Consider the following 27565-nt stretch of genomic DNA (forward strand, 5'->3'; position numbering starts at 1 on the left):
TATGGACACAGATATTCGAACTTCTTATAATGGTCAAGTGTCACCATTCTTCCTCAACCACTGAAGATAAATGTAAAACCCATTCTTAGTCTGAGGGCTGCACAAGAAGAGGCAGTGGGTTGGATCTGGCCAGTGGGTCAGAGTTTGCCAACCCCTGTACAAGACGAGGGACTTCAGGGCTTCCGGGAACCTCATGAAATACAATCCAGTGTGTTGTATGTATGGGCACTTTTGGGTTTTCCTGGAGAGAGTTCACCGCAGCAGATTCTGGAAGGGGTGGCAACTTCACTGCTAAGTTAAGAATCACAGATTTCAAAGTTTCCCCTCAAACAAGGCCTGAAATTCCCTGTGGTACAGTAACTCTGAGGAATCCACAGAGAGCAGAAAGCCCTGAGAAGCAGTCTCAGGGCCGGAAATGTCCCCTTTTGCTCAAGTCCCTCGTACCATGGAGGCCCCCAACATGGGGCGTTGCCTTTGGCCCGTGTGGTGCTCCATGGGAAGGCTGAAGGGTCCCTGTGAAAATGGTTGGGAAAAGTCCCCCGGACGCAGGCTCTCTGTCTAAGGCTATTTCAAGACCAGGTGGAACCACTTGTCTCGTGGCTTTAGCCTCACAGACACAGCATTTCTTCATTCCTTTTAGGGAAGGAGACATTTCTGGGCAGTTCTGAAGGGCGGTGCTGACACCTGCCTCCTGCAACCCTCCCAGGCCTGCCCAGGTCCACACGTGGACACACCTTTGGCTGTGACTATCTGCTGTTAAAACTTGGTAAAAAAGTATAGAGCATACATTTCAGCCAAGATTCATTTTGGGCCGTGTGGTTAAGGACACATCCTCATAGTCTGTACAGCACTCACTGGCCCTTGACGACGTTCAGTTTGGAGTTTTAAATGGCCTAGAGGTGTCTCCAAGTGCCCCAAGAATCTTGGCTCCCTGGCAAGGCAAGTAGCATCTCGGGGCCACCTGCATCTTCTGTCACTCGCAGTACCCAGCTCACAGCCGGGCCTTAACTAAGTAGACCCTGCTGAGTCCCCAGGTGACGGCCCAGAGCAAGAGCTCTTCTCATACAGGGGAGCCCGCCCCCTCCAAGACAAGACATGAGAGGAAAGGAGTGCCCGTTTCCCTCTCAAATGCTGCAAAGGAGCTCGGAAACCGTTCCTGAGGCCACAAGGCCTCCATCCTGCTGCTAATAAGAAGGGTCTGGAACTGCTGTGTGGGAAAGAAATGCCCCTTCCTGGGGAACCATCCCGAACCCAGGCTGGTCCCCCTCACATACCTTGATCGCCCTGTGCCTCTCTTTCCCGGCCCTCCTTGTAACTGGGGCTAAAAAGTGACTTACTCAGTAACTGTCTCCTGCACAGGCTAGAGGCTCTGCTCGGGGGCCTGCCGTGTACTTCCAGCAGCGGCACGGCTCAGTCCCTCCGTGTGGACAACATAATAAAGCTCAGGGATGGAGACCTGCCTGATGCATTTAACCTCACAGTTACCTTAATTCCCACTGCAAAGACTAGCAAGCAGCTGGCCCAAGGTGGGCCCGCCCAGGGTGGAGCCAGGACTGGATTCAGCCTGTTCTGACCCTGGGCCCGGCCCCCGGTGTGTACCGTCCTGCCTCCCACTGAAAGCCGTCAAGGCAGTCACCTGTGCAAAAGGGCTGAAGCGCTGAGCCCAGCCCAGGTGGCCAGCCACTGGCTTCCGCCAATAGCACAGCTGCTGCGTTAAAAACCAACCAACCGACCAACCAAGCAACCAACCAATCAGCCAACAAGCGAACAACTGCCTTCTGCCCTGCGTCCCTCACAATGCATGAGGCCGCCATCCCCACTAGGCCCTTTGGGGTCATTTCTTAGACATGAGGGGTGAAGGGGAATACAGCCCTTCGAAATTCTTCATTATGACCAAGAGTAAGAAATACATGTTATATATGACCTAGTGGACATCACCTCATTCCACCAGCCCCAAGAAAAGATGCAGCTTGCTACACTTTACCCTTACCAGATGTGACGCAGTCTATGTTCTAGTCTCTCTACTTTGTTCTTTTCTTTCCTTTTCTCTTCTTCTCTACCCTACCCAGTTCTACCCTATCCTAGTCTTCATTAAAAATGTTTTCTGCACCTGACCCACTAAACTGATTTTACAACCCACTGATGGGTAGACCTGGAAGTAGGGTAAAGGGGCACCCAGCAGGGGTGTCTGGAGCTGAAAATGTGTAGAAAATACCATGTCAATATGCAGGAATAAAAAGCCTTAGGAGGAGACAGCACCCTGCCTGCTGTGGCCTGCCCAAGGCCTGAGCCCCTGTGCCAGGCTCTGCAGCGAGCTGGCCCCATGCGGTGGGATGTGCAGCAGCGGGACCCGTGGCTGTTCCCGCTGAAAGTGGGCAGATACACAGTGGCAAAGCCAGCCCCGCTCTGCCTCTAACCGGGGGGGCCCTTTTTCATTTATCATCGACTTTTCAAAGCAGTGTCATTGTTGACAGCTGTTGAGTTTAGCTACTCTAGGGATGCTTTTGGGTACTCAAAGAAGAAACTTTCCAATCAGTCCTGGCAAAAGCCCTGATCCTGCACTCAACAATCCCCCACTCCAACCCCCCGCCCCGTATTTATGAACATGTCCTGGATGGAGATCAAGCTCTCTTGGCCTGGGATTTATTGTTGCTCTGCCTACTGGCTTTGAAACGGGAACCGTAAACAGTCTAATAGATGCCTCTCAAATCACGATGAGGTCACCCACCTTCTCTTACCATTCAACAATTTCAGGTTCCCTAATGCAGGATCTTATCACCCCAAATTCCCAGGCACATACTGGGATAGATCTTGGGCCATAAAAGGTGAGAAGAGAATTTTGAGATGGAACTAAGAGAGAAACATTCTCTGGAAAAACACTGTAGATCTACAGAATTCATTCATTCATTCCACACAGATATATGAATTACTACTATGTGCCAGGAGTTTTTGCTGAGGACGCAGCTGTGAACGAAACAGACACAGATCCCTCCCCTAACACATTAAGCAGAGCTCGCTAGTAGTCTTTGCAGTTGGGTGATGGGCACATGGGGATTCCACTTTTCTCGCTACTTTTGTACATGCTTGAAATTTTCCATAATAAAAAGTTAAAAATATAAGTCTCAAACACATGATGCTGAGTGAAAGAAGCCAGACACAAAAGAGTGCATACAACATGACACCATATACGTGAAGCTCTAGGAAAGAGAAATCTCCTTTCCAGGGACAGAAAGCAGATCAGGGGCTGCCGGGGGCAGAGACACCTGGGAACTGCTTGGGTACAGAGATGTTCTTTACATTCATGAGCCGGTGGTTACATAGGTTTGTTAAAATGCATCAAAATGGACACTTTAAACAGGTAACTTTTCAGCTCTGTAAATGTTACTATAATAAAGTTGATTCAAAACCTGCACACATCCCTGCCCTCATGGAGCACATTTACACAGAGTGCCTGGGGCTGGGAGAAATCTTAGGGACAATGCAAGTCCCTCACCTTACAGGAAAGGAGCAGAGAGATTCAGTGCCTTGTTCAGGGTTTCACAGACTCTCACAGCAGGGACCTGGACCCAGCCCCGTCCAGTGTTTTCCTCTCAGCTCACTGCCTGTGATACAGAGTCAGGGCTAAGTTCTGAAATCTCCTGTTCTGGGGCGAGGGTATTCTGCATCATTCAGTGGAACACCCACATCCTAGGTACTTGGGTACCTGTCGCCTGAATCTGCCACACCTCCCCGGGAGGACCATCAATCCTGTCGTTTCCAACACTAGGGGAGGTGCCAGTTGCTCGCGGGGAGAAGGAAGGCGCGGCTGAAGCTCCCAGTCAAGGTCTGGTTTATTTTCTAAGTCATCTCAGCTGACAATCCCCACTCCAGTCTTATCTGCCCATCTCCCCACTTCAGGCAATGATCTTATTTCACTGTCCCCGTCATTCTGGACCCTCCTCCACACCTAGCTGGGCTCACACACCTGAAATACTCCACTGACATCCAAGCTCTGTGCTCAAGAAAACCCCTTTGGGGGTGGAGTAGGTCTCAGAACAGAGGAGCCCAAATAACATGCAGGCTCGAAAAGATGCAGGCCCGTGAGCCAGGTCCTCTCTCTTTGAAGAGACTGAGGTTGATGAACAAGCTTAATGAAGCTTCACAAACCCAATGTGTGTTTGCTAGACCCTGGAACTCTAGAATAACGTTTGAGCATCCAGCTGAGGCCAAATCCAATTCTGTTATCACCCCTTATCCCAGCACAAACAATGGGAAGTAAACAGGGCACTGATCCCCCAAGATGCAAAACTGGGTTTCCAAGAGCTTCTCTCCGCTATGACAGATGCAGCCCTGGAGATTCAAGGTCCTGGACTTGTAGGCTGGTGTGGACGGGAGAACCCTGTCAGCTGGCAAAATGTCCCTTGGTGCCTACACCCTTCAAAGAGCAAATGCTGGCTTGAGGGCTGGAGGACGGAGCCCCTCCATGGGAAAAGCTTGAGATTCTATCTGCTTTTACTTTGACGCACATTATCCAGCCTCTGACCACTATGCCCGCCCCCCTGGCTGCAGGACCACCCTGTAGCCTTCTCTGCAGAGACAGGCAGGAGGGCACTGCTCATCCAGCTACATGGCCCTCCTGGACAAGATCTTCTATGAGACCTCGGGTGGGAAGTGGCTCCTGTGACCCACAGAGGCCTGACTGGGGAGGCCATCTTCTTCGTGCCATCTCTCCCGTTCTGTCCTCTAACCTCGACAGGCAAACCTCAAGACTCCCCTCCCAAAGTCAAATCCTGAATTTTATCCTATTGCCTGGTATTCCTCAAGTATTCCGTGTTCAGTATCTCCTCCTGCCATCTAAGCTCCTCACGTCACACGGTGATGTGAACGTGTTTGTGTTCGTAGGGGATTCTTTTCTTCTGTTTACCTTCCCCTCCAGGGCTTCCCAGAAGGCACAGAGCACATGCTCACTAAATACCCATTAAAAAGAGCTGATCTGAATCCTGCCTTTCCCTTTTCCCTTTCATGCCTTGTTCCGTGTAGTTCTCTCTTCCTAACCCTTCCTGGCTTTCTCTGCCAAGATCCAGCAACTCTCGAGAACCTTCTCTGATGGCTCCTGCTCTCCCCACTTTCAATCAGGCACAGCCTAGTAGGTCCCATGTTCCCAGGTAGGATGTGTGTGTTACCTTAAGTGTTGATGGGGCAGGGAGGAGATTAAATTCAATATACACTAGTTTGGTGAATCCATGAAGGCGAATCCCAACCTCACAGCTAGTAAGTCATAAATAAAAACTTTGGAGCTTATGGAAATGCCCAGCCTAGGGCTCAGATCCCTCCCCTGGGGTGGGTGCTGGGAGGACCAAAGTGAATCACAGGTGGGCCCTCCAGCCCTTGGCCACAGGGACGCTCCTGCAGTCAGAATTCCCTGATGGAGAAATCTCTTGTGTAGAGTCAAAGACGCCCCACTGAGGCTGTTTAGCTTAGAAATACTTGGGAAGCTGTGACTGCTACCATTTCAGGGCTGGGGCACTGAGAGTCACACAGCCATGCTCAGCAAAAACACTGTCGAGACCAAAGGCAAGAAGAGTAAAGCTGGTGAGCAAGTTCACAGAAAAAAAGTTGGGGAACCTTGGGGGTCTTCCAAGGGGCAAAAGACTGGGAATATTGGCATCTGCGGTGAGTAACTGTCTTGCAGCACCTCCTTTCTAGTACTCCCCCAGCTCAGACCAGTGGCTGTGCCAGAATTAAGCCCCAGGAGGCTCTAGGGCAGAGTCTGAACTGTGTTCTCTGCCAGTCTCTGCCTTTCTGCCCTGTAATGGATGGCTGCTCCCCTGAGCACAGGGTGTCATCCCTCATCTGAACTCCTGGCCCCTCCACCCCTTTGGGACAGAAATATTGTCCAGACTGGCCTCCCTCAGCTTAGACCCCCACTGTCTCCATCACTATCAGCATCAGCGCCATCCCCAGCACTCACTGTGTATGAAGGGCTCTCCTAATCATCTCACATCATTAGCTTTTCCTCTCCTCACAGCAATCCAGCGTGGTAGATTTTATCATCCCCATTCTATGGATCAGCAGACTGAGGCTCAGAGAGATGAGGTGACTTTCCCAAGATCCTACAGCCCCAGTCGGAACCTGGCTGCACCTGATTCCACACCCCAGCCTCCAAATACCACACCACCTCCTGCAATCCTTAACTCTTGATTCTTGGAGTCTTGGGATAAGAGGGAGAGGGGCTTCAACAAGCTGGGTTGGGGGTGATGAATGGAGAGACAGGAACTAAAATTTATTGAGAATCTGTAGTATGCAAAGCATCTGAGGTTTGTAAACTAACCCTGTAGTAATTCTGTGAGCGGGTATTCTCAACCCCATTTTACACATAAGGAGGTCGCGGCTCTAGGAGGCTGGAAGTGAATTCCCAGGTTCACACGACTATCCTGTGACAGCAATTTTATTCCTACCCAAGTCTCTCTGGGGTGAAAGCGAGTGCCCTGTCCACTTTTCCATGCCATCACCTGGGCCAACTACTAAAAACAGGTTCCTGGACTTTTCCCATGCCCTCCAGCCCCGGTCCAACATCCTGGCTCTTGGCGGGACCCTGCAGCCTCTCGGAGGCTAAGGGCTCTCACTCTGGCATGGACACAGGCCAGCGGGATGTCCTCACATGTCTGCAGGGACCGACTGGGCCCCATTCCTGCTCTGCCAGGTGGAAGATGAGGACAGCCTCTCATGGTCCCCGGGGCTCTGTCTTCATGGTTCACGCTTTCAGGAGGTCCCTGGGCTAGTGGGCTGCCTTTAGGGGAAGGGGCTGCCTGTTCGGCAGGGCTCCTCCTCCAGCCGCTGAGTTGGTGAGGGTGTGAGGGTCTCAGGCCCACTTCCCAGTTTTCTCTCAGCACAGCCCAGTCATGCAGGAGCATGCAGGAAAGGCCTCCCTTGGGGGTCCCGCCATGCAGTGTGGATGGCTGGATGGAACAGATCATGAGGTTGAAAGGGGCCTCCATGTCACCCGTTCTGAGGGCTCACCTACCTGGAAAGACTCCCCACTCTGGAGGCCTTACCTTAAAGAGGGACATTCACACTGAAGCAAACTTGAAAAGAGAGAACACGTACACAAAGAGAAGTTTACTTGGCTGGCATTTCCCTCATTATCTTTGGCTTTCACTGAGGACAGCTAGGCTGCTGGGGAGGCAGACCTCTCCCTCCTCTGCTGGCTTCCCCCCCATTCCAGCGCCGAAGCCCCAGGAGCCATAATCTCAGAGCCTAATGCGTTTGGGGTGGGGGAGGTGTGTGCAGGAGAGAAGCTAGGAGTGAGCAAAATACCTCCAAGATCTACAGGGTTGGATGATGCCCTTCAACCACACCAAACACATCACTTCTCTCCCCTACAGTCCCCAAGGAAGGCAAGCCCAATGGCAACACAAAAGCTAAATGGGCTACTTTTAACGGCAGCAAATGATGCCGCCATTTTGGTTTTTTTTTTTTTTTTTTTTTAAAACCATCTTAATATGGTTTTTAAAGGCACAGGCTTTTTTTTTAAATTTTTTTTTTTAAAGATTTATTGATTGATTGATTACTATGTTGGGTCTTCGTTTCTGTGCTAGGGCTTTCTCTAGTTGCGGCAAGCGGGGGCCACTCTTCATCGCGGTGCGCGGGCCTCTCACTATTGCGGCCTCTCTTGTTGTGGAGCACAGGCTCCAGACGCGCAGGCTCAGTAGTTGTGGCTCACGGGCCTAGTTGCTCTGCGGCATGTGGGATCTTCCCAGACCAGGGCTCGAACCCGTGTCCCCTGCATTGGCAGGCAGATTCTCAACCACTGCGCCACCAGGGAAGCCCGATGCCGCCATTTTGGAACCAAATCCCCAGTGGGATAGACCAGTGAATTCTATGCTTGGCGACTTTTTCCAGCATCAAAAGCCATGGATCCAGCCTCGCTGGCTTTCCTATTCCCCCACCCGTTCACTGCTGTATGCCCTTGCTCTGAAGCAAGCCACCCCCAGAAAATTGATTTGAGCGCATGATGGCACCAAGTCTCTGGTTTGGTGTTGATGGCACATTGCTTGTGCAACATCAGTCGAGTATGTGGGTGGATAAAGGGTGGACAGGAGCATAAAAAGGAAAGTGGAGGAGGGAGAATATACAAGATAAGATAGCTGGGAGGAAAGATGAGAAGGAAATCTCCACGCAGAAGCAAAAGCCACTGAAAAATGCCCTGGGGTGGGGTTAGTGCAAAGGGATGAAAAGCTGAAGGCAGGAAACCCAGTGGAATACTGACAGCGGGCGAGTCAGGGCAGTGGTTAGACACGGAGGCTCAGGCGCCAGGGAGCAGAAATCTCAGCTCAGCAAACATCTCAAGCAGGCGAAGGCCTGGAGGGGACAGCAGCCAATTGAAGTATGGGATGGAACCTGCCCAGAGGCCAAATTCCAGCTACGAAATCTGGACAGTCTCCTGGGTGATATCTTTAGAGGGGCGAGGCTTCCTGCAGAGGCGATGGAAACCAGGCCTGGGAGCTGTTCTCCTGCCACATCCTCAGCCCCTGTGGGGGTGATCCAGGGACCCCAGCCTCCAGCTGAGCCAGCCTGGGCAGAGTGCAGGCTTGCTGTGCCCACCAGCTGTGGAGGCGCTCCGTCTGTGCGGGGGACTGGGGACGGTCAGGAGCTGTGGAAAACAGGCCACTACGTCTTGTCTCTTCATAACTCCTAGACTGGATGACATGACCTCACCCAGTCTCCCCCCAGCCAGACAAAACCAACTCCTTCCTGAATCAGACAGGCAGGATGCCCCCCAGGGTGCTCAGATTCAGTAGGGCCAGCTGAGGAGTGGACAGCAGCTATTCAGCAGGATCCTGGGGACCAGTGGTATCCTGGTGTGGCATCAGCGGGGCATGGGGAGGGAGCAAGAGGAGCCCTGGAGTTCCCTCACGAGCCCCAGGACCTTGACCGAACGCCCTGGGGATCTTCAGCCCGATGAGATAGGGGAGTCTGTGCATCGCTTCCCTTGCTGCTAAAACTCATGCCCAGTGTCTGCTCCAGGCCACCACCAAGGTGCAGGGCTGGAGAAGCTCGCTCACAGACTTGTCCCCTTCCTTCTCACAGTGGCTTTCCTTTGACTCGGAGTCTGTCCCTAAGATCTAAGAAACTCACACCATCCCTGGCTGCTTGCGACCCACCATCTTGGCCACTTGTCCCCAATGTCAGGCTCCAAACCAGTTTTCTTTCCTCTCTCCGACAAAACCTTTCTTCCGCTGCTCTCCTCGGAAGGCATCTGATGTGTCCTCAAGTCATGTGATACCTGAAGCCCACGGGAAGCCTGTCCTGTGTTGGAACTCCCTGCCCCGTGAACAGAAGATGACTTCCGTGGAGACATACCTCGGCTTCCCAGTGTCTCTCCAATGACCTCTAGTGTGTGGCCATCTATTCTGTCTGGGGGTGAGGCTGACCCTGCTTTTGGAGCACAGAGCCGTGCTCACCACTGGCATCTGAGCCGGGCAGGTCCCTCACCCCCGTGGTGAGTCCTGAGGTGGTTAGTGGGGGTGATGGCTTATAAACGCCTGTGTGAGTTTTCACATTGGCCTTACAGGGCTTTTAGAGATGAGAAACACAGTATGTCCGCCACTGCAGTGGGCTTTAATTCAACGTAAAGTCTATTTCTGTTGTACACAAGCCCACAGATGACTCAGGGTGGTGCCATGAACATTTTTCAGAAACACGTTTTCATTTAAAGGACAGATTTGGGACACCTTTCCAACCTGCTAACTGGATGAAGACTATTCTTTTCTTTTCCGATTTTAGTATTTCTCTGGAGAGAAATCTCTAGTCCCAAGGATATAATTGTGATCAGAGATCTAAATAACCTGAATACTTCTTGAATGACCTATAGCCGAGAACTCAGTAAGGATCAACATTACTCAGCTCCAAATGTGACCAGAAACACCTCTTGTACACACACATACACACAAAGTTTCCCTTCTTACCCTTCCTTTGGATGTTCTAATTCTCTCCTCCAAACTGAATTCAAACCAACCAAATAAACGCCCTCTCCCCTGACCCCCAGCAGTGTTGAGGATGACTCTGGAGGTCTGTGTGGGGCGAGCAGGAACATGCACAGAGGATGATTTCCAAGGCAATGATGAACTCAGTCTTTAGGAACGCTAAGGCAGTTTTGAACTTGGTGGGAGCTCCTGGACGGCCCCTGGAAGCCTACTTGAGCCCCTCAGCGAAGGAAGCAAGCAGTGTCCTGCCCTCTGGTCCCAGGCTGGGGACCCTCGAGAGGCCCTGGGAAGGGAAGCGCAGGGCCCTTGTGCTCTAGGTAGAGAGGTAGTCCCACCTGACCCACAGGATGGGCTTCTACTGCTGGTTCCTGGGGGGCCGTCACCCCCTGACCGCAGGAGCACCTGCACCCCTGGCCAGGGGCAGCTCTATGGTAGCGGACTGGGTCACCTGCTCGGCCTCCTGGTTCACGCTTCATCCCTCCCCCTTCCTCTGTCTGGTTCCTTGCCCATCCTGCAGGTCCGCAGAAATCTCACACTTGTCCTTCCTGCCCTCGCCTTACTCCAGGGAAGCCAGGGACTGCTCAAAGTGTCACTCCGCTCAGGTCTGCATTTTCACTGGGCTCAGAGTTCAGACTGGAGGGTGGAAGCCCCACTGAGGAGCCCCTGGCATTGCTAGGGCTTTGGGAAGAGCTCCTGGAGACCAGAGCTACTCGGGTCTTTGGCCATCTCAGAGGAATCACCTCCACTGGATCTGAGTGACGATCTGCCACTATTCTACCCCAGTGAGAGACCCTTCTCTGTGAATCCATCCTTTAGAGCTTCCTTGCGCCTTTTATCACAAAGAGCTTCCCGAATTCCTTGCTTCCCTGTGGTCTCTCGGCAAAGACTCCCTGCCTGCCTCTGCCCCACCCAGGCCCCCTTTTCCCTTCACACACTTTGCTGATGGTCCCCTGGCGCTTGTCCCCTCCAGGCTGCATCCCCAGGAGAAAGCTGCTCCTCCAGTCCTCCCCCTCCCCCCACAAGGCTCGTGTCCAGTCCTTTTGTTGAGCTGGTGTCTAGACTGGAGTTCAAGTCATCTTGCAGACCTGCACTGGCCGACTGGTCCCTGCTCTCGTCCCAGGTTCCTGTTTGTTGGGCCCGGATTCCTTACTCAGTTCTACTTCTTAATTTTCTTTGGGTTGATTAAGTTAGATTGAACCTAAAATAACATTTCACCTTCAGATCTGAGTCTTCAGTTTCTCCTCCCCTGCTTGGCCTCTGGCCTCCTGCTTTCCCTCACTTTGTCTGGGGAACTCTGTCGGCTCATCTTGTCCTTAAAGGCCACCTTCAGAGACCCTCGGGGTGGGGTGGGGCGGCCTTCAGGCAGGCTGGCACACGCAGTGAGCCCTGTCCCGAGCCCACAGCACGGGCTTTTGGCACGACAGGCCCCAGAACTGTGGGTGATGCTAACAAAGAAAGAAGGTAAACTTGAATTTAGCCTGGTCCAGGCTGTGTGCCAGCCAGTGAAAATCATAAAAACCCAAGAAGGAAGCAAACGAGGAATGGAGACAGGACTGAGTGTCTAGGGACCGTCCACCTGCCACGCTGTCATCTGGCTGAGGCCCGGACCACACCCTTCAGCTGAGAGTTACCCACAGCATGAAACATTTCACTCTCAACCACTGCCCCCTAGAAAATGTCTTAGAATATAGTAGATTTCCTGATGATTCCCAAAGCACAGGAGGGTCTTTTCTGTACTTGGAAGTGAGGAAGAAGGGGTCCTCTGACGGAATGTGGGGTGACTGAGGGCCGACTGGATAATCTCAGGTCTTCCCTGCCCGAGACCCCAGCCCCACGACTCTGGGGCTCTGCCCTATAACCTCCTATGTTACACACCCTCCCTTGCCCCCAGGACGCTACCCAGCTGGCTACCCAAAGTTTCAGTCTAAATGACGGCCTCCTTGGGCTAGGATCCAACAGAGCTAAGAATTTCCCCCCTCACACACACACACACACACACACACACACACATGCATACGTATGCACACCCACACCCACCCTCTCTCTCTAATTTTAAGGAGAGCACCGCCGACCCTCTCCCCTTCCAGCAGAAGGTCACTGCCACGACACAGTCTCTGAGTTAAGCCTGGAATCGACAGGCTATTCTTTTTTCCAACCTCTGAGCGTCAAACACCCTTTACTGCACCCTCCTCCGACTGGCATGAGCACAACAGGCCCAAGAACCTGGAAGGAGTGTGTGCTGAGGCTGGAGAGAAGGCAGAAGGGAGAGCGGATCAGAGAGGGCAGAGATGTGGCCTAAAGAAACAGCATCTTATAGAGCCAGCACCCATGGGCAGCCCTGGGGACAGTCTTCCTCAAATGGCCATCTCTGAGTCTCAGCTTCACGCTCTGTGCTCGCTCCACAGAATGACTGCGACAATTAGTTACTTAATACTTTTCTTTAAATTGACTCATTAAAAAAAAAGCTTATCTATAAGGAAACCTTATATATTGCTACCACACATGGAAAACCAGTATCATGTATAATTTTTGATCAAGATAAATAAAATTTGATTGAAGTACAAAAGGTTCTTCTGTGTCCCATATAAATCATCACCTTGGTTACCGCTATCGGTTATGTGGTTTCGACAGTAAACTCCCAGGGCCAAGGAGACTCTCTTTTAGGGGGCCTCTTGGCGACCTCCTGCCCTTGTCATCTTGGCTGTAAAATGTGCCCAGACCCCCATCTCTGCGCACGGGAGGCAGGCCCGCCCGCGCCGTGGAACGAGCTCAGGGCCCACTTACAATTCGAGGTTTGAAGGGCGGCTTGATCTTCTTCTGCTCCAGGAGCAGCCAGTCGATCTCCTTGAAGAACGGGTGCTGCTTGATGGCATCCTCGCCGTTCTGTGCCGCCACACAGCCCAGGCGCTTGTGAGGGTTCTTGGTCATGAACTGCGGGGATGAGGAGAGAGACGGAATCAGTGACAAAGGCCCGGCAGGCACAGGCGGTGAGGGGAACACGGAACTCAGCCAAGGCAGAACCTTTAGCATCACCTCCCAAACCCATTTTCTACATTTTCGGGGGCTCTGCCCCTCAGGGCGCTCTTTAATTCTTACACAGAACTTACTGTGCGCCAGCCACTGTTCTACACATAGTATTACATATACACGCATTGATTCATTTCATCCAGCGTGACCCTCTGAGGTACTATCATGGTCCCTACTTTATAAGTGAGGTAGTTGAGGCACAAAGAAGTTAATTAACTTGGCCAAGGTCAAACAGGCAGCAAGGTATCAAGTCAGGATTAGGAACTCAGACTCTTTCTAACCCTCTGATTCCCCCTCAGATTCTCAAGTCTTCTCATCAGGGAGACTGAGGTCTGATAAACTCATACTGAGAGGTCAGCAATCCTTTTTGAGGGAAGGAAAGAAGATCAGATATTCATGCTAAGGTCAATTATCAAAGGCACCTCCTCCTCTTTCCTTTTCCTGGACCTAGGCCCTCCTACTTCTTAAAAAAGTTTGACTTTGTAATCTCTAGCACAAAACCCCACATAGATTAACAGATAAAAAACAAGAAAAAGAAAGGCTTACTGCTTCTCAATGCTTGTCTGTAAAAAACACATTGATGTGTTTTGTACTTTTTGGGTGTCTTGTGATCTCACAAACCCAGGTGAAATGATTATTCCTGTTAAATGAGTCAGTCCTGATGGCAAATGTTAATTTCATTGAGCAGATGTATAGTAACATAACCTTGAAACAAATCGGTGCTGGCAGGTGGAAATATTTCTGATAGCCACCCAGAATAAAGGTAGGGGTGTGTGTGTGTGGGTGTACATGTGTGTCAGAGACTGAGTATTATACTGCATGGGGTGAAAGCTGAGAGTTTAGACTTAAACAAAGGAACCTAAGAGGACAAATTATAATGCAAAGGGATAAATCTATAATGATAGCATTTTAGGCTTCATCAGCAAGGGAGGTTCTCCTGGGCAGTAGGAACCTCCTCTTGCCTCCTGCCTGGCACCCCTGAAAGGCAGGGGAGCCATGGACGAGAGAGTGAGGGGTTAGGAATGGTGCCAACACACTTCATCCTTCTAATCGAACAGCTGGCAGAGGTCACTCCTGCTTACACACCCCTGATTCCTATCGCCCACAGGATAAAGTCAATACCCCTTAGTTTGGCACACACAAACTACTCAGTCTGTAGCCAGTCTCTCTCGCTCACCTTCTGCATCCTTTACTTGCCTGGTCCAAGGCCCCTCTCTAGCCCCTAACTATTCTCTAAGAACCAGTCAAAATGCTGCCTCCTCTGTGAAGCCTCCCCAGATTCACTCTGTGGACATCTAAGACCCCATGCTTCTCATTTATTTAAATTATAATTTGTCTAAACATCTCTTCTCCTTGGTGAGCTCTATGATATAGGAATCAGTTCTTTCTTCCCAGCATCTGGCTCAGGGCCTGGCTCCCACTGTGCACTCAGTACACTGAGATGAGTGAACAGCGGGTTGAAGGCTGGGCCTCAGGACACAGTGCTGAGGAAGGGAGGCAGCAGGACTGCCACTTACTGTTGCACAGGTTGTGCACTGCATAACTCTCTGGTGCAGATGGCTTTCTGGAGAGTTCTGCATGTAGGCAGCAGCCCTCAGAGACACAGATCAGTGGCCAGAGTCATGGAAAACCTGGCCTGGCCCTAGAATCAGGTGACAATGTGAGGAAGTGAAGTGTTCCAAGGCCAAGGGAGTAGAAGACTTCTCCTTGCTTCCTCAGCTCTTCCTGTCCTCCCACTTCTGGGAGGGGAAGTATCAGGGCTACGGATAAACATGCAGGTTTTAGCGTCTCAGGAAGCTGACCCCGAGCCAGAGGCTCTTCTCTTTTCCCAGAGACTTCACCCTCACCAACCAGCTGACACAGGCACGACCTCTTCTGAATCTCTGTAGGCCAAAGTTTCTCAGCCTCTGTGCTGATGACATTTTGGACTGGACACTTCTTTGTTTGGGGGCTGTCCTGTGCAGTGCGGGATGTCTAGCAGCGTCCCTGGGCTTCACCTCCTAGATGCCAATAGCACCCCTCCCCTCCAAGTTGTGACAACTAAAAACATCTCCAGACGTTGCCGAATGTCTCTGGGAGATGATGGGGGACAAAGTCACCCCTAGTTGAAGACCACTGCTCTAGGTCATCCATAATGAAAGGGCCCACCTGGGGTGCCGGCAGGGGGCTCACAGGAAAGTGTGTCAGGCTGGGGTTCAGGGCCCAGGGTGAGTGACCAGCTCTGCTGGGGGTGTTCTGGCTGCCTCGGGTGCTGCAGGTTTTTCCTTAGCCAGTACCTGGTATAGTATCTGGCACATCCTAGATGCCCAATAAATACGTGTTGAATAAATGAATGAGTGAATGAGCATACTCTGTTTGCTTCCTTCACTGCTCTTATCCCAATTGTGACCACATATGGATGTGTTTTTTATTTATTGCCCACCTTCTCCCGCTGGATCACAAGCTCCACGAGGCAGGGATGACAGCTGTTACACTCACCAGTGCTTACTCAGCATTCTAGCACAATGCCCCACACACTGGAAACACTCAACAAATGGTCGTTCATTGAATCAGTGAATGGGAAGGAGGGAGGGAGGAAAAGAGAAATAGATGCAGAAGGGAGGAAAGAAATGATGTGAGGGAAAGAAGGGAAGAGTAAGGAAAAAATGAACTTCAGAAAGAAGCAACATGTTTTGCTGTGGCATTTTCCAAAATATGATACATGTCCCCTGCCAGATACCTGTGAAATGATTTTAGGTCATTTTTACCATTTTCATTGGATAATTTATGTTAATTAATTATGACAAGTGATACTCTTTCCATTTATGATAGTTACATAACATTTCTTTATAAAATACATATAATTAGGTAGATTTGGGGACTTGATTGAAAAAACAAGAAAACTAAATCACGGTACAGCAGGTATTTGGATATGGCAAATTCTGTGACTGAGGCATGCCGACTCTGAACTTTGGGGCATTCTGATGGGTGAAAGGAGCCAGGACTGGAAGTCAAGATTCCTGGGCTGTCATGGCCTCAGCCCAGCGGGGTGACCCTTCCCAGGTAAGCTGGTCTGCTTACCTTCCGTGCACCTCAGCTCCCCCAGCATTCCAAGGGGGACAGGTAACTTCACTTACTTGCCACAGTACAAGTGTCTTACGATGCAGCAACGGGTGTGCTGGGCAAGTACTAAGCATTGTCACCTGTGAGGGATTATTTGTTGGCGGGGGTGGGGGGGGGCGGGCAGTCTCTCTATTACATCTGAATCCAGCGGGGCCACAGGGATCTTAAGTGGACACATCTTTTTTGATCAGCAATGCTGTCGCGGACACAGGTGCACAATGCCTCCCTTCCCTCCCCCACTGCAGGCCCCGGAGGAAGACAGGCCATGGGTGGCAGGTAAGGAAGGAGGGTCCAGCCCCCAGAGTGCAAGCAGCAGGGGTGACCCCAGTGCAGCAGGGGTTGGCTCTGCCCCCTCTACAGCACTGGAGGGCCCAGGTGCATGGAGCCTTCCTCGGGAAACAAAGACATGGTGTCCCTTTCCCACAAGAATAGTAATTTGTCCCAGACCCCATTTCTGGCAGGAGCGGGTGCAGTGGGCCTGAGCTCCCAGCGGTGACTGCCCTCCGCCCCTTCTGTTCAGCAGTGAGCAGAGGTGGGACAGAGAGAGAGAGAGAGAAAGGAGAAGTGGGCGGGGAGAGAGAGAGGTGGGAAAGCCAGGGGACCAGAAAGTGGGTGAGGGCCAGTGACTCACTGCTTTCAGGATGCTGACGGCCTCCTTGCTGAGCCAGACCGGGTAGAGCACGTCGTCATGGAGGATGGACTCAAACAGATCATCCTCGTTGTCGGCCTCGAAGGGGGGCTGACCAGCCATCATCTCGTACATCAGCACCCCCAGGGCCCACCAGTCCACCGAGGGGCCGTACTCCAACTCCTGCAGGATCTGTTTGGGAGGCGGGCAATGTCAGGGTCCAGCGAAGGCTGCCCTCTGTGGCTACACCTGTGCCACAAGCGCCCGTGGGAAGACGCGCGTCTCTATTTCCAGCTTGCTCCTCTGTAGGGCGGAGCTGCCTTACATAAAATTAGGTTCTAAATCAGCAAGTTGAGTGACAATTGAGTTTGGGAGGTACCATGTTGGGGGCCAGCTTTCCAAAACCAATACCCACAGTCTGTCTTCCAGGGGGAACAAATTGCTGCTTCTTTGCCTGAGCACCAGATGAAGTTCCTGACTTGAATTGAGAGCCATGTAAAAAGCTGTGCACATTTTTGACACTAAAATCGGGGTGAGTGAGTGCGTGCAGCAAATTTGGGTCTCCCATTGCACGCTCAGCCCAGGGCACGGCTCACTGAGTGGAAGGGTGAGCAGAATCTTAGTCCTCTTTAAATGGTGACAATGCTGAATTTACGGAGGCCTGTGCTCTTGGAAAAGAAACTAGAGTTAATAAATCTCCCCACCCATTTGTGTTCTAATCATAAAGGACCACTATGCTCTTTCATATTCTGAGAAAAGACCCATGACTTGCCTACGGCTCGCTGATGAATCCTTGTTTTCTTGCCTCTATAAAGCCCCAGACCCCCTTCTTTTTATTTGAGGTGTTCCATAAACATTCTCCCTATTCCAAGAGCTCGAATCAAATCCTCTCCTCGGTTGTCTGGTGCATTTTATCTTCGACGGTGGCCATTTTTCTTATCTATGTTCTCTGCCTCTCTCTCTTTTCTCCCTCTGACCAAGTGTGTGGAGTCAAAGTCACTTAGGTTACACGCACGTATGACATGATGCTGAATACTCAACACCATCGGCTTCCTGCAGAATGGTGTGTAAGGACTGCAGTTTTACAAACAGAATCAGAATGTCAGTGCACAAGAGGAATTCTATTCTGAGTCAAGAAGCTGCAGAAATTTTGAAAAGCAAGTAACTGCCCCATCCCAATTTTTCTTCAGTGCTGGCCACGTGCTGGAAGGATATGGAAGATCAACAAGGTTGCATCCAGTTTCACTCCAAGTTTGGCATTAGATTTCTGGGTGATCTCAAGCCAGTCACTTGACTTCCTCATTTATCAGATGAGGCTCAGATTCTCAGCTTAACCTCACAAGATTAATTAAGGTGGAAGATTTTGAAAACCTACTGCAAAATACAAAACTCTGTATAATTAGAAGGTGGTACTAAATCCAGTTTTTCTTCTATAAGGTTTGGTCTCCACGTTTATATAGAATGTAGCAGGTCATTGATCTGTGTTTGGCTCAGAGCAGAACTAATGCTCAGTCAGAGAAGGACTAGGCACGGTACTGCCCAGAGACAGGCGGGTGGGTGGGAGGACGTCTCTGGCTGCTCTCAGCACTGTCATTCTATAAAGAACTCCAAAAGGTGAAGGCTGTGGAGGAGAAGCACGGCTGGAGTGCATGTACCCAAGGGGGGTGTATTTTGAGGACTCTCCCCACAGAATGGCAAGGGCCACTCCAGCCTGCAGGACACCCCAGGCAGGTAACTTCTCCGTTAACTTGTTACAGAACAAGGCTCCAGCTCAGTTCTCAGATTCCAAGATGGAAGAGAAGGCTGAACCCAAGTATCTAGACTGTCTCGGGTCTACTCAAAATGCCCTTCTAGAGGTTGTAGATTGCTTGGGATTAAATCAAAAGATGGGTTTCTACCCATCTTTACATTTTGAAAACAGTAAAAACATGCACATTTTAGGACTCTTCAGAATTTAGAATGAAAAGGAATGTGAGCAAATGCAGCCAACTTTAAATTATTTGGGGCTGGTAAAGCTGCTTGGTTAGGACCTTTGGTCTCAGCCCAGTGGTCAGCACAGGGTATCTGTAAGGTCAGAGCTATAGGCTCCACTGAGGAGCCAGTAACTCTGCTCTGTTCCAAAGGCAAAGGGAAAGCCAAAGCCCAAGACTCCCTCAACCTTGAAAGACCCAGCGGCCCAGCCTGGCTCACCGTGGTACCACCTTCAAGGTCATGGTTATCACCCATCTCCTCCAGAAAGCTTTCCTGGATTTCTCCAGCTTTTCTCCTCTCCTCTGACACCCTAAGACCCTTGCCCTAAGATCTGGCAGGCACTTTCCACATACTACCAGCAGTTGAGCTACTTTTTTCATGGTCAGCTGTCTCCCCAGGGCATCCATAAGCCACCAGAGGGTAGGGACTCTACATTTTTCTGAATCTACCCCTGTGACCAGCCCAGTTCCAACACTCAGGGAGACTGGCTGCCAGGTGTGCCCACCGTGTGTATCTTCCTGGGCATGCCCCCTTCTCTCCTGGGTTCTGAGGGCCTTGGTGCTAAGGAAGCCACCCTCCAGCCTTGGGGAGTGGCACAGCTGGGTTCTGTGCCTCCTCGGTGTGGTGGGGAGGTGGCCTCCAGGTGGCCCTGTGTGTGCTCAGACAGGATGGCGCTGGGTAAACCACAGAGCAGCCCTGCCCACCCTTCCCCAGGCCCCTCCAGAGCCTTCCTATTTTGGGTGGCATCTTTTCTAAAATTCCCCTTAGGCTTGGCCCTAATTATCTGTTTCCTAATCACCTTGTCACGGATGGCGCTGGTGAGAACGGCAAGGCTTCACGTGCCATGGGAGGGCACCTGGTGCAGCAGCCAACCCCTTGATGGGTCAGAGCTGGGGTAGAAGAGCAGGCATTGGGCCTGATGACGCCAGGCACTACCCAGGGCTGGCCGCCATTTGATGGGGAGCGGGGGCTGGGCATGGAGAAAGGAGAGGGGGGTGCCATGGAGGTCAGCCAAGGGCACACCGTGTGAAGAGAAGCCCCAGGGCAGAGCTAATGCCTCAGAACGTGTCTCTGGTTTCGGGGTTAGCCAGGTGTCTCACAACCCCTCCTATCTGAATACAGGCTTATGCTTTCTGAAGCATTTCCATGCTCTAATCTCATTAGATTCTCAAAATAGCTTGAAGAGGTGGGTAGGGCAGGAATTATTTTTCCATTTGAAAGATGAGGAACCTGAGGGTCAAAAACATTTTGCCACTTGGTCAAGATCACATGGGGGCATTAGTGGTTAAGTCTGGCCTGGGATCTCAACTCTCAGGCCTGTGCTTTTCCCACCCCACTGCACAACCCAACGACCATGATGACTGTGATGGAGCCGCCACTGACCCAGCACTTCCTGTGCGCCAGGCACTGTGCTAAATGCTTTAGCGATATAATTTCATTTAACCTTCCCAATGACCCTTTGATAAAGGTAGCGATACCCTTATCAGCTGTAATTTGCCTACAGTAAGACCAGGGATTTCATTTCGCGTGGAGTGGCGATGCTGCAGAGTTGGCACAAGTGTAGAATGGGAAGGAAGAGTGTCTAGGGCCCACTCTAAACAGAGACCAGAGTTATTCATTGTGAGTTTCACCAATGGTTTGCCTTTTGGGAAAGTTGTGTGGGTGTTTTGTTCATCATAAAGTGAATGTTTATCTTGGGCTGGGTCCTTGACTAGTACACTGGGCTGTCAACCCTTTGACTCTGGCATCAATTCACAGAGGGCCTAGAACCAAGCATTCTGATGATAAAGAGTGAATGAGGAAGGTGGTGGAAAAAGCAAGTCTCAATCGAGAGCTCTTACTTTCAATGATTTCTCCTTGGAGGTTAAATTCCTAGTGTCCCTGCTAAGAGAACATACTAGTAGAGACAGACTGAAATCTCTATTCTTCAGATCTTTTAGAAGATGGAGGTTCCAGTGAGAATTTACCTGTTACCATCCTTACTCTATGACCCTCCTCAGGCCTCCCTGTGTCTTGTCTGGGCTGGGGAAAGACTCTCAACCATCCTTCCCTGGCCCTCTGGCTTCTGATCTACACTGCTGTTGCCTGTCTTCTTTCTGGGACAGGTCTGATGATGACCCTCCTTCTACTAGGAAACCCTCAGTGGGTCCACAGATCCTACAGAGTAAAGGCCACTTTCCTTGGTCCTTTTTCTTAATCTTGTTCATTACTAAGAGCACTAAGAAATCCTCTGTTCTAGCCACACTATCTTCCTTTCTAAAAAAGGCCAAGAATGTTCTCATCCCCTGGTCTTTGCTCATGTTGGAGTATCACAAGTTCTCATTCATTTATTCATTCAACAAACCATTACTAAGAGATTGACTAGTGTGCCGGAGCTTGGGAGTACCCAGATTAGAAACATAGCCCTGCCTTAAAGGATTCAGAGCCCAGGGATACTGAGCCTCCTTGCCTGCCCCACGCCCACTCCAGTCCTTCCTGCTGTTTTCAGGAATGCTCCCTACTCCATACCACCAAAGGAAATCCTGCTGATTCTCTACAACTCAATTCATCCACCAGGTGCTCTAAGAAACCCTCCCTGATCCCTGAGGTTACTGTCTTGTGTTGTGTACCTATTTATTCTGCTTAATTCATTGTTTACTTATCTGTCACTCTCTTTAGACACAAAGTCATTTTAGGAGAGCCACCAGGGTCTTAGTCAATTCTTCATCCCCACATCGCTTTGTGTCTAGCAGGTGCTCAAACAATGCCCACTGGAAGGAAATGAAAACTGGTTGTGCTAACCCCTACCCACCACGGACAATGCTTAAAGGGGATTGGTACTTCCTGCTCATCTCACATGTGTCAGAACACTCAGGACCATTTTCATTAAGTATCTATGACAGACTGTGTCTTAAACTTGAATCATACCACACTAGATATCTCTCAGTCTAGGCAAGACCGACCTGCAGAAGCTGAAGGCAAACAAACACTTTATGATGAACAAAACACCCAAGCAACTCCCATGAAAGGCAACCTACTGGCGAGGCTTACCATGAACATCTCTGATCTCTATTAAAATGAGGCCCAGGCACTCTCCTCTTCCTGTTCAATCTGTGCCTGCTATGCGGAATCACTGCTGCACTAGAAATGGCAACTACTTCTTGGTTCCACTGTAGGCAAATTATAGCTGATAAAGCTAATCACTGCCTTTATCAATGGCTCTCCGTTATTCTGGTTATTAAAAATTGAAAGCAATCATACAAGTCAACAAATGTCTCTTGGTCCTAGTTTCGCTGGTAGTTCTGGACTGGGATGAGAGGATGTGAGGGCCTGGCCAGCTTTGGGGAATGGCCTGTTACTCTCAGTTCACCATTATCTCCCCATCACCACCACTTCCTTATGGAGAAATCGGCAAGCCTTTTACCTTTCCTTTTCTCCCTCCTCCCTGGAATCCATTCTGGTTTTCCAGAGCCTTCCCCAGCACTGCTAGATGACCCTGGCGTATGGGGATGGACTCAGGCCTCCGCCCTGGCAACAGGAGGAGGTGGCCCTTTGTCCACGGTCTTACCTCGGGAGCAATGTAGTCAGGAGTCCCGCAGAACGTGGTGGTCGTCACACCATTCAGAATCCCTTCCTTGCACATTCCGAAGTCGGCCAGCTTGCAATGACCTTCTGCATCCAGAAGGATGTTGTCCAGTTTCAAATCCCTATAAGATGGGCCAGAACCACATGGTTAATGCTTCACTCATCCCAATATGACCTTTTTGAGGTGGAGAGGTATGCACATCTCAGGGAAATCTGCTACAGAAAGGAAAGTCTTCAAGGAGGCTTGATCTGCCAACAACCAACCCCAGTCCAGGGCTCTTGCCCACAATGGCCAACCCCCAAAAGTGCCCCCCATTCATTCCAGCCTGAGGGAGGAGCTTCTGTAACCTCAGGAATGTCTTAACACTGCTTTGGTTTAAAGAAGTCGGCAGCTATTTATTGAAGCCCTACTATATGCTGAAATTCATATTATTCAGATCTTGATAAGAGAGAAAGAAGGAACTTATGCCCCTCCCTTTATGAGTTAATCATGGGGATCAGGTGGTGGGACAAGACTGACACATATTGGCACCAATGAAGCAGATAAACCACATAAGAACCAGATGCTACTTTATAGGGCACTGACTATGTGAGCTATTGTGTTTTGGGGGGAGTCGGGGAGGGAGACCATTGATGGCTGGTGCAGGCAGGGAGGGCTCCCAGGAAACTGACTCTCAAGAGAAGCTTGGCTAGGTGGTAAGGTTTGGACAGAGCATGAAGAGGAAAGGTGGGAGGGAGGGGAAGGCCAACACAGTACATGCAAAAGGCAGTGAAGAGACCAGAGAACTGAGTCCCAGTAAATGGTGAGGCAAGACAGACATGTTGAAACCAAACATGAAGAGCCCAGAACGCCAGGAAGAGGGGTCTGAAATTCATGCTGAGGGGCTGAGGGTAACTGAAGCCCCAGCCTGCAGGAGCGTGCACGACGCATTTGCAAGATCAGTCTCTTAGGGGCAAGCAGGCCAAGCAGGGGAAGGGTCTGGGTGCAGGAAGGAAGGCCCATTGGTTGCAATAACCAGGCCCCATAGAGCTGGGTGGTTCTCAGGCCTCAGCCAGTGCAGCTTCCATGTGGCCTATTTTACAGTTTGGGTTTCCCCTAAGATCTCATATAGAATCTAGGGTTCTGGATAAGAATTCCCCTACCAAGTCTGCAAATTCCAGACCTGTCCCATATAAAGATCTCGATGGAGGTCCTCACCCTGGGTCTCTCTCAGTAGTCACTCTGGGGTGGGGGGGTCTTGCAAAGAAGGCCGACTCCCCGGCACACGGAGCAAGAGGGGCCTTTCTCACAAGCCTGCTGGCGTCTGGACTTGAACTCCGGCCACCGTCAGGAATCCAGGCCTGAGTGCAAAGGTGGGGCAGGAAGCACTCTAAGGCCAGCCTGTCTTGCACCCGTGGCCCCATTTCCTCACACAGCTGGGACTTCTTGAGAAAAGAGAAAGCACATAAAATGTGCTGCTCTAAGCAAATGCTTGGGAGCTACAGAAAGAAGAGTGCGCCCGAGCCCTTGGGACCAGGGCTCCCCGAGTCCCCACCCTGGCCACCGTGTGTGGTCAAGGCTCCGCTCTGGTTGGTGTGCGGGGGGAGCAGTGAGGGGAACATGACTCGGGTGCAGGCGGCCTGGGTTGCAGTCACTACTGGGGTGTGGTCCTGGTGCAGTCATCTTGCTGGTCTGTAACCCCATGTGCTGGCGTGAAGGGTTACTGTGATGAGGTGTGTGAAAGTAGCCGGTCTTTAATACCCTAACACCCGCTTCCTTCACGAGGAAACTGAGAGGGAGCAGGGTGTCCTGCAAACGTTTGAGTGGTTGAGAGGCTGACCCACGGCCCTGCTGAGTTAGGGCCCCTTACACGCTCTCCAGTCTATAGAGTTGCCTTTCCAAGACCTACCCTTGCCCACCATGATCACCATGGCAACACCCACGCTAACAGTAACCACAGCCCGCGGAAAGCACCTGGTAGTCTACAAACCACATTCGTACTCTGAACAACCCTGAGAGTGAGGAAGAGCACACTCTGCACGACGGCGGCAGAAACAAGCACAGGGAGACTGGAAGAGGGCAAGTGACTTCTGGAAGGTGACAGGGTGCTGGTGGGACTGTGACCTGAACTCAGGTCCCTGGCTCTGGAGGCTGGCACCGCCGCCTCTGTGCACTACACTCCCCTGCCTTCCTGCCTTCTCAGTGGTGGACGACTTTCAGTGCCAGCCACCAACCCCGAATATATAAAGGACCCCGCATGCCATCGCTCAAGCACTCTCTTTTAAAGCCTTTGTTATGTCATAGGAAGGACTCGTTCTCATTTGTATGAATGGAATAGGTTCAGAAGATTCTGAGCCAACCCGAACCTTGCCCTTGTGCTGAAAATTGCGACTCAGTGTTTCCGGCCCATCAGGCTCAGCCTTTCCTTCTGCTCGGGGAGCTCCTACTCAGAGCAAGAGAAGGTGGACCACCTAGTTTCTCCCCACCTCCCGCTCTTCTCTGCCTGCCCTGGCCCAGGTGCACACCGTCCCTGGGCTCCCTGCCCCTCTGCTCCCTGGAGAGAGAAGTCACTCCTGCTGAAGGCCCAGGGCGGCCACCAGGGCCGAGCATGTTTGGCAGCAGCTGCCCCTCTGCTGTGGCGAAGGGAGGCCCCAGGCCAAAGCATTTCTTCCCACTGTCCTGTCTATGATGCCTGACGTCTTCCTTGGAATACCCCTCCACTGCCTGTATTTATCTAAACTCCAACTCCCCATGGGAAACCAAGTCCCAAGGAAGAGTGATTTATGTTCCTTTCCTTTTGTAACAGGAAAGATTATCACAGCTTGAAAGACCCCTGGGGGCCAGAAAGGCTGCTACTGGAACTTTATTTCTCTGGGGGTCTTCAGTCTCATTAAAAAGAAAACTACTCATACCACAGAGACCAAATTTGTCTTGTCCCGGGCTCTAAGTGAGTTCCTGAGTGGGGTTTCAGGGGATGGGAGCACTCAGGGAAGCCCAGGGCCATGCTTGCTCAGGTGGAGAAAGAGAGAGGAGAGAGAATGCCCTTTCCTGCAAGGGAGAGGGGATGGAGCCTACAGAAAGAAGGTGGTACCCCCAAAGTTCTGCTCGCTGCACAGCTGGCTGAGAGTGGTGGTCCCCTCATGATTTCCCTCGCCTTCTCCTACCAGCACTGCTGTGCCAGGACCCCTGCCTTTCTAGCTCCCATTCCTGCCCTAAGATTTCTCTACCTCTTGGCTTTTAGTGTTGTCTCTTCCCTAGGGGTCCCTAAACCTCCCTGGGAAGCAGGGTCGGGAACAATCATTTCCCAGCCTTCCCTGCTCTGAAGCCCAGCTTGCAGGGCAGGGTGACTGGACTTTTCTTTTTGAGAGAAAGTTCCCCTGGCACTCGGGTCATGGTTGTGCACACAGTAGGTACCTGTCAAACTCGTGGACTGACAGTTTTGCAAAGAGGGGCTCCTGCCTAGACGTCAATCCCTCTCTACTCAGTCCCCAAATACAAGGCCAGGGCACTTCTGAGGACTGGGACATTTTTTAAGGAGTAGGGTTTTTTTCCTTTTTTTTTTTTTTTTTAATAATGGAAACAGATACAGCAACATCCCTTTCCCTTTGAGCCAATGTAACTAGCCTTTATTTATTAAGTTGATCTATTAATAGTTTTATTCAATCTTTTTCAATAGGTTAATACATTCATGTGTTCATAAAGTCCAAAGTGTAAAGGGCCTACAGGAAATATTCTCCCTCCTGCCTCTGTTCCCCAGACACCCCTTTCTCCCCCTACAGGCAATTGCTTTTTACTCATTCCTTGTGTACCCTCTTGGTCACACTTTATACGTAAATAAGAAAATGTGGGGCTTCCCTGGTGGCGCAGTGGTTAAGAATCCGCCTGCCAATGAAGGGGACACGGGTTCGAGCCCTGGTCCGGGAAGATCCCACATGCCGCGGAGCAACTAAGCCCGTGCACCACAACTACTGAGACTGCGCTCTAGAGCCCACGAGCCACAACTACTGAGCCCGCGTGCCACAACTACTGAAGCTCGTGTGCCTAGAGCCCATGCTCCACAACGAGAGAAGCCACTGCAATGAGAAGCCCGCGCACCACAACGAAGAGTAGCCCCCTCTCGCCGCAACTAAGAAAGCCCGTGCGCAGCAACGGAGACCCAATACAGCCAAAAATAAATAAATAAAATAAATAAATTTATTAAAAAAAAATGTGAATGTACATTCATTTCCTCCCTTTTAACTGAATGGGAGCTTGTTATATGCACTCATTCATACCTTATATTTTCTACTTATATATTGGCTATATTGGAGATCTTTCTGTCTTGGCACATGAAGAGTCTACTAATTCATTTTTATGGCTGTATGATACGCCACCATATTTTGGGGGGGGCCATTTAAGGTGCTTCTAATATTGTGCTATTATAAATAGTGCTGCTGTGATTAAGTTTGTACATGTGACATCTTGTGTGTATATGAAAGTAACTGTACACATATCTTAGAAATTTCTGAGTCAAGTAGTAAAAAATGTGGATTTTGATGAATGTTGTCAAACTGCCCTCCTTAGAGGTTGAACAGTTTACATTTCCATAAGCATATATGATAGTCCCTGCTTGCTACCATGGTGTGCTACCAAGTTTCTGGTAGTCTGATAGGTAAAAACAGTATTTCAGTATATCCCTAGGTTTCTCTGTAAGTTTGGGCATTTTTCCTATATTTAAAAGTGATCTTTTTTTTTTTTTTTTCTGTGAACTGTTACCTATTTTCCTTTGGTGGTGTTTGTTTTTTATTGATTGTTAGGAGTTCTTTCTATATTAGGAAACAACCTTTGTGTGGGCTAAGAATTGCAAATGCTTGTCCCAGTTTACTCTTTGACTTTTGACATTGCTTATGCTGGTTTTTGCCAGGCCAATCTTATTTCTTTTGATGTAACTGAACTGACGTTTAACTTTATGGTTTTTGGAGTTTATGTTTTCATTTGAAAGTCTTTGTTTTACCCATTTCAAAGTTATAAAAGCATTCTCCCAAGGTTTCTCACTAGTACTTTTATGCTTTCATTTTATAAACATAAGTCTTTGATATAATTGGAATTTGTCCTGATAAAAGGTGTGAAGTATAGATCCAACTTTGTTTCCAGACTTCTAGTAAGTTGCCCCAATCCAATATGTTAAATAGTTCATCTTTTCCTCATTGATTGAAATACCACCTTTAATAAATACTGGTATTAAATGTCCATATATATTTGGATTTATTTCTGTACCCTTCACTCTATAACATTGATATGTACCATACTTTTTAAATTATTGTAGGTTTAAAATATGTTTTAATAGCC

General features: G+C 50.3%; 1 protein-coding gene across 4 annotated transcripts in view; it reads right to left on the bottom strand.

Annotated features, from left to right (window-relative positions):
- PRKCE (protein kinase C epsilon) overlaps positions 1-27565 on the bottom strand; it is a 603195-nt gene that overhangs the window by 107001 nt on the left and 468629 nt on the right. For 3 of the 4 annotated variants that reach the window (XM_082427721.1, XM_082427720.1, XM_082427722.1), the window contains 3 exons: positions 22241-22379; positions 16726-16914; positions 12750-12896 (listed from right to left, as the gene is read on the bottom strand). In XM_082427721.1, the coding sequence (XP_082283847.1) occupies positions 12750-12896; positions 16726-16914; positions 22241-22379 (475 nt within the window). Of the gene's footprint in view, positions 1-7034; positions 7065-12749; positions 12897-16725; positions 16915-22240; positions 22380-27565 lie in introns of all 4 variants that reach the window. The other variant, XM_082427723.1, reaches the window with a different exon arrangement.

Source organism: Balaenoptera physalus (genome assembly GCF_965194825.1).
Source record: "Balaenoptera physalus genome assembly, chromosome: 15".
NCBI lineage: Eukaryota > Metazoa > Chordata > Mammalia > Artiodactyla > Balaenopteridae > Balaenoptera > Balaenoptera physalus.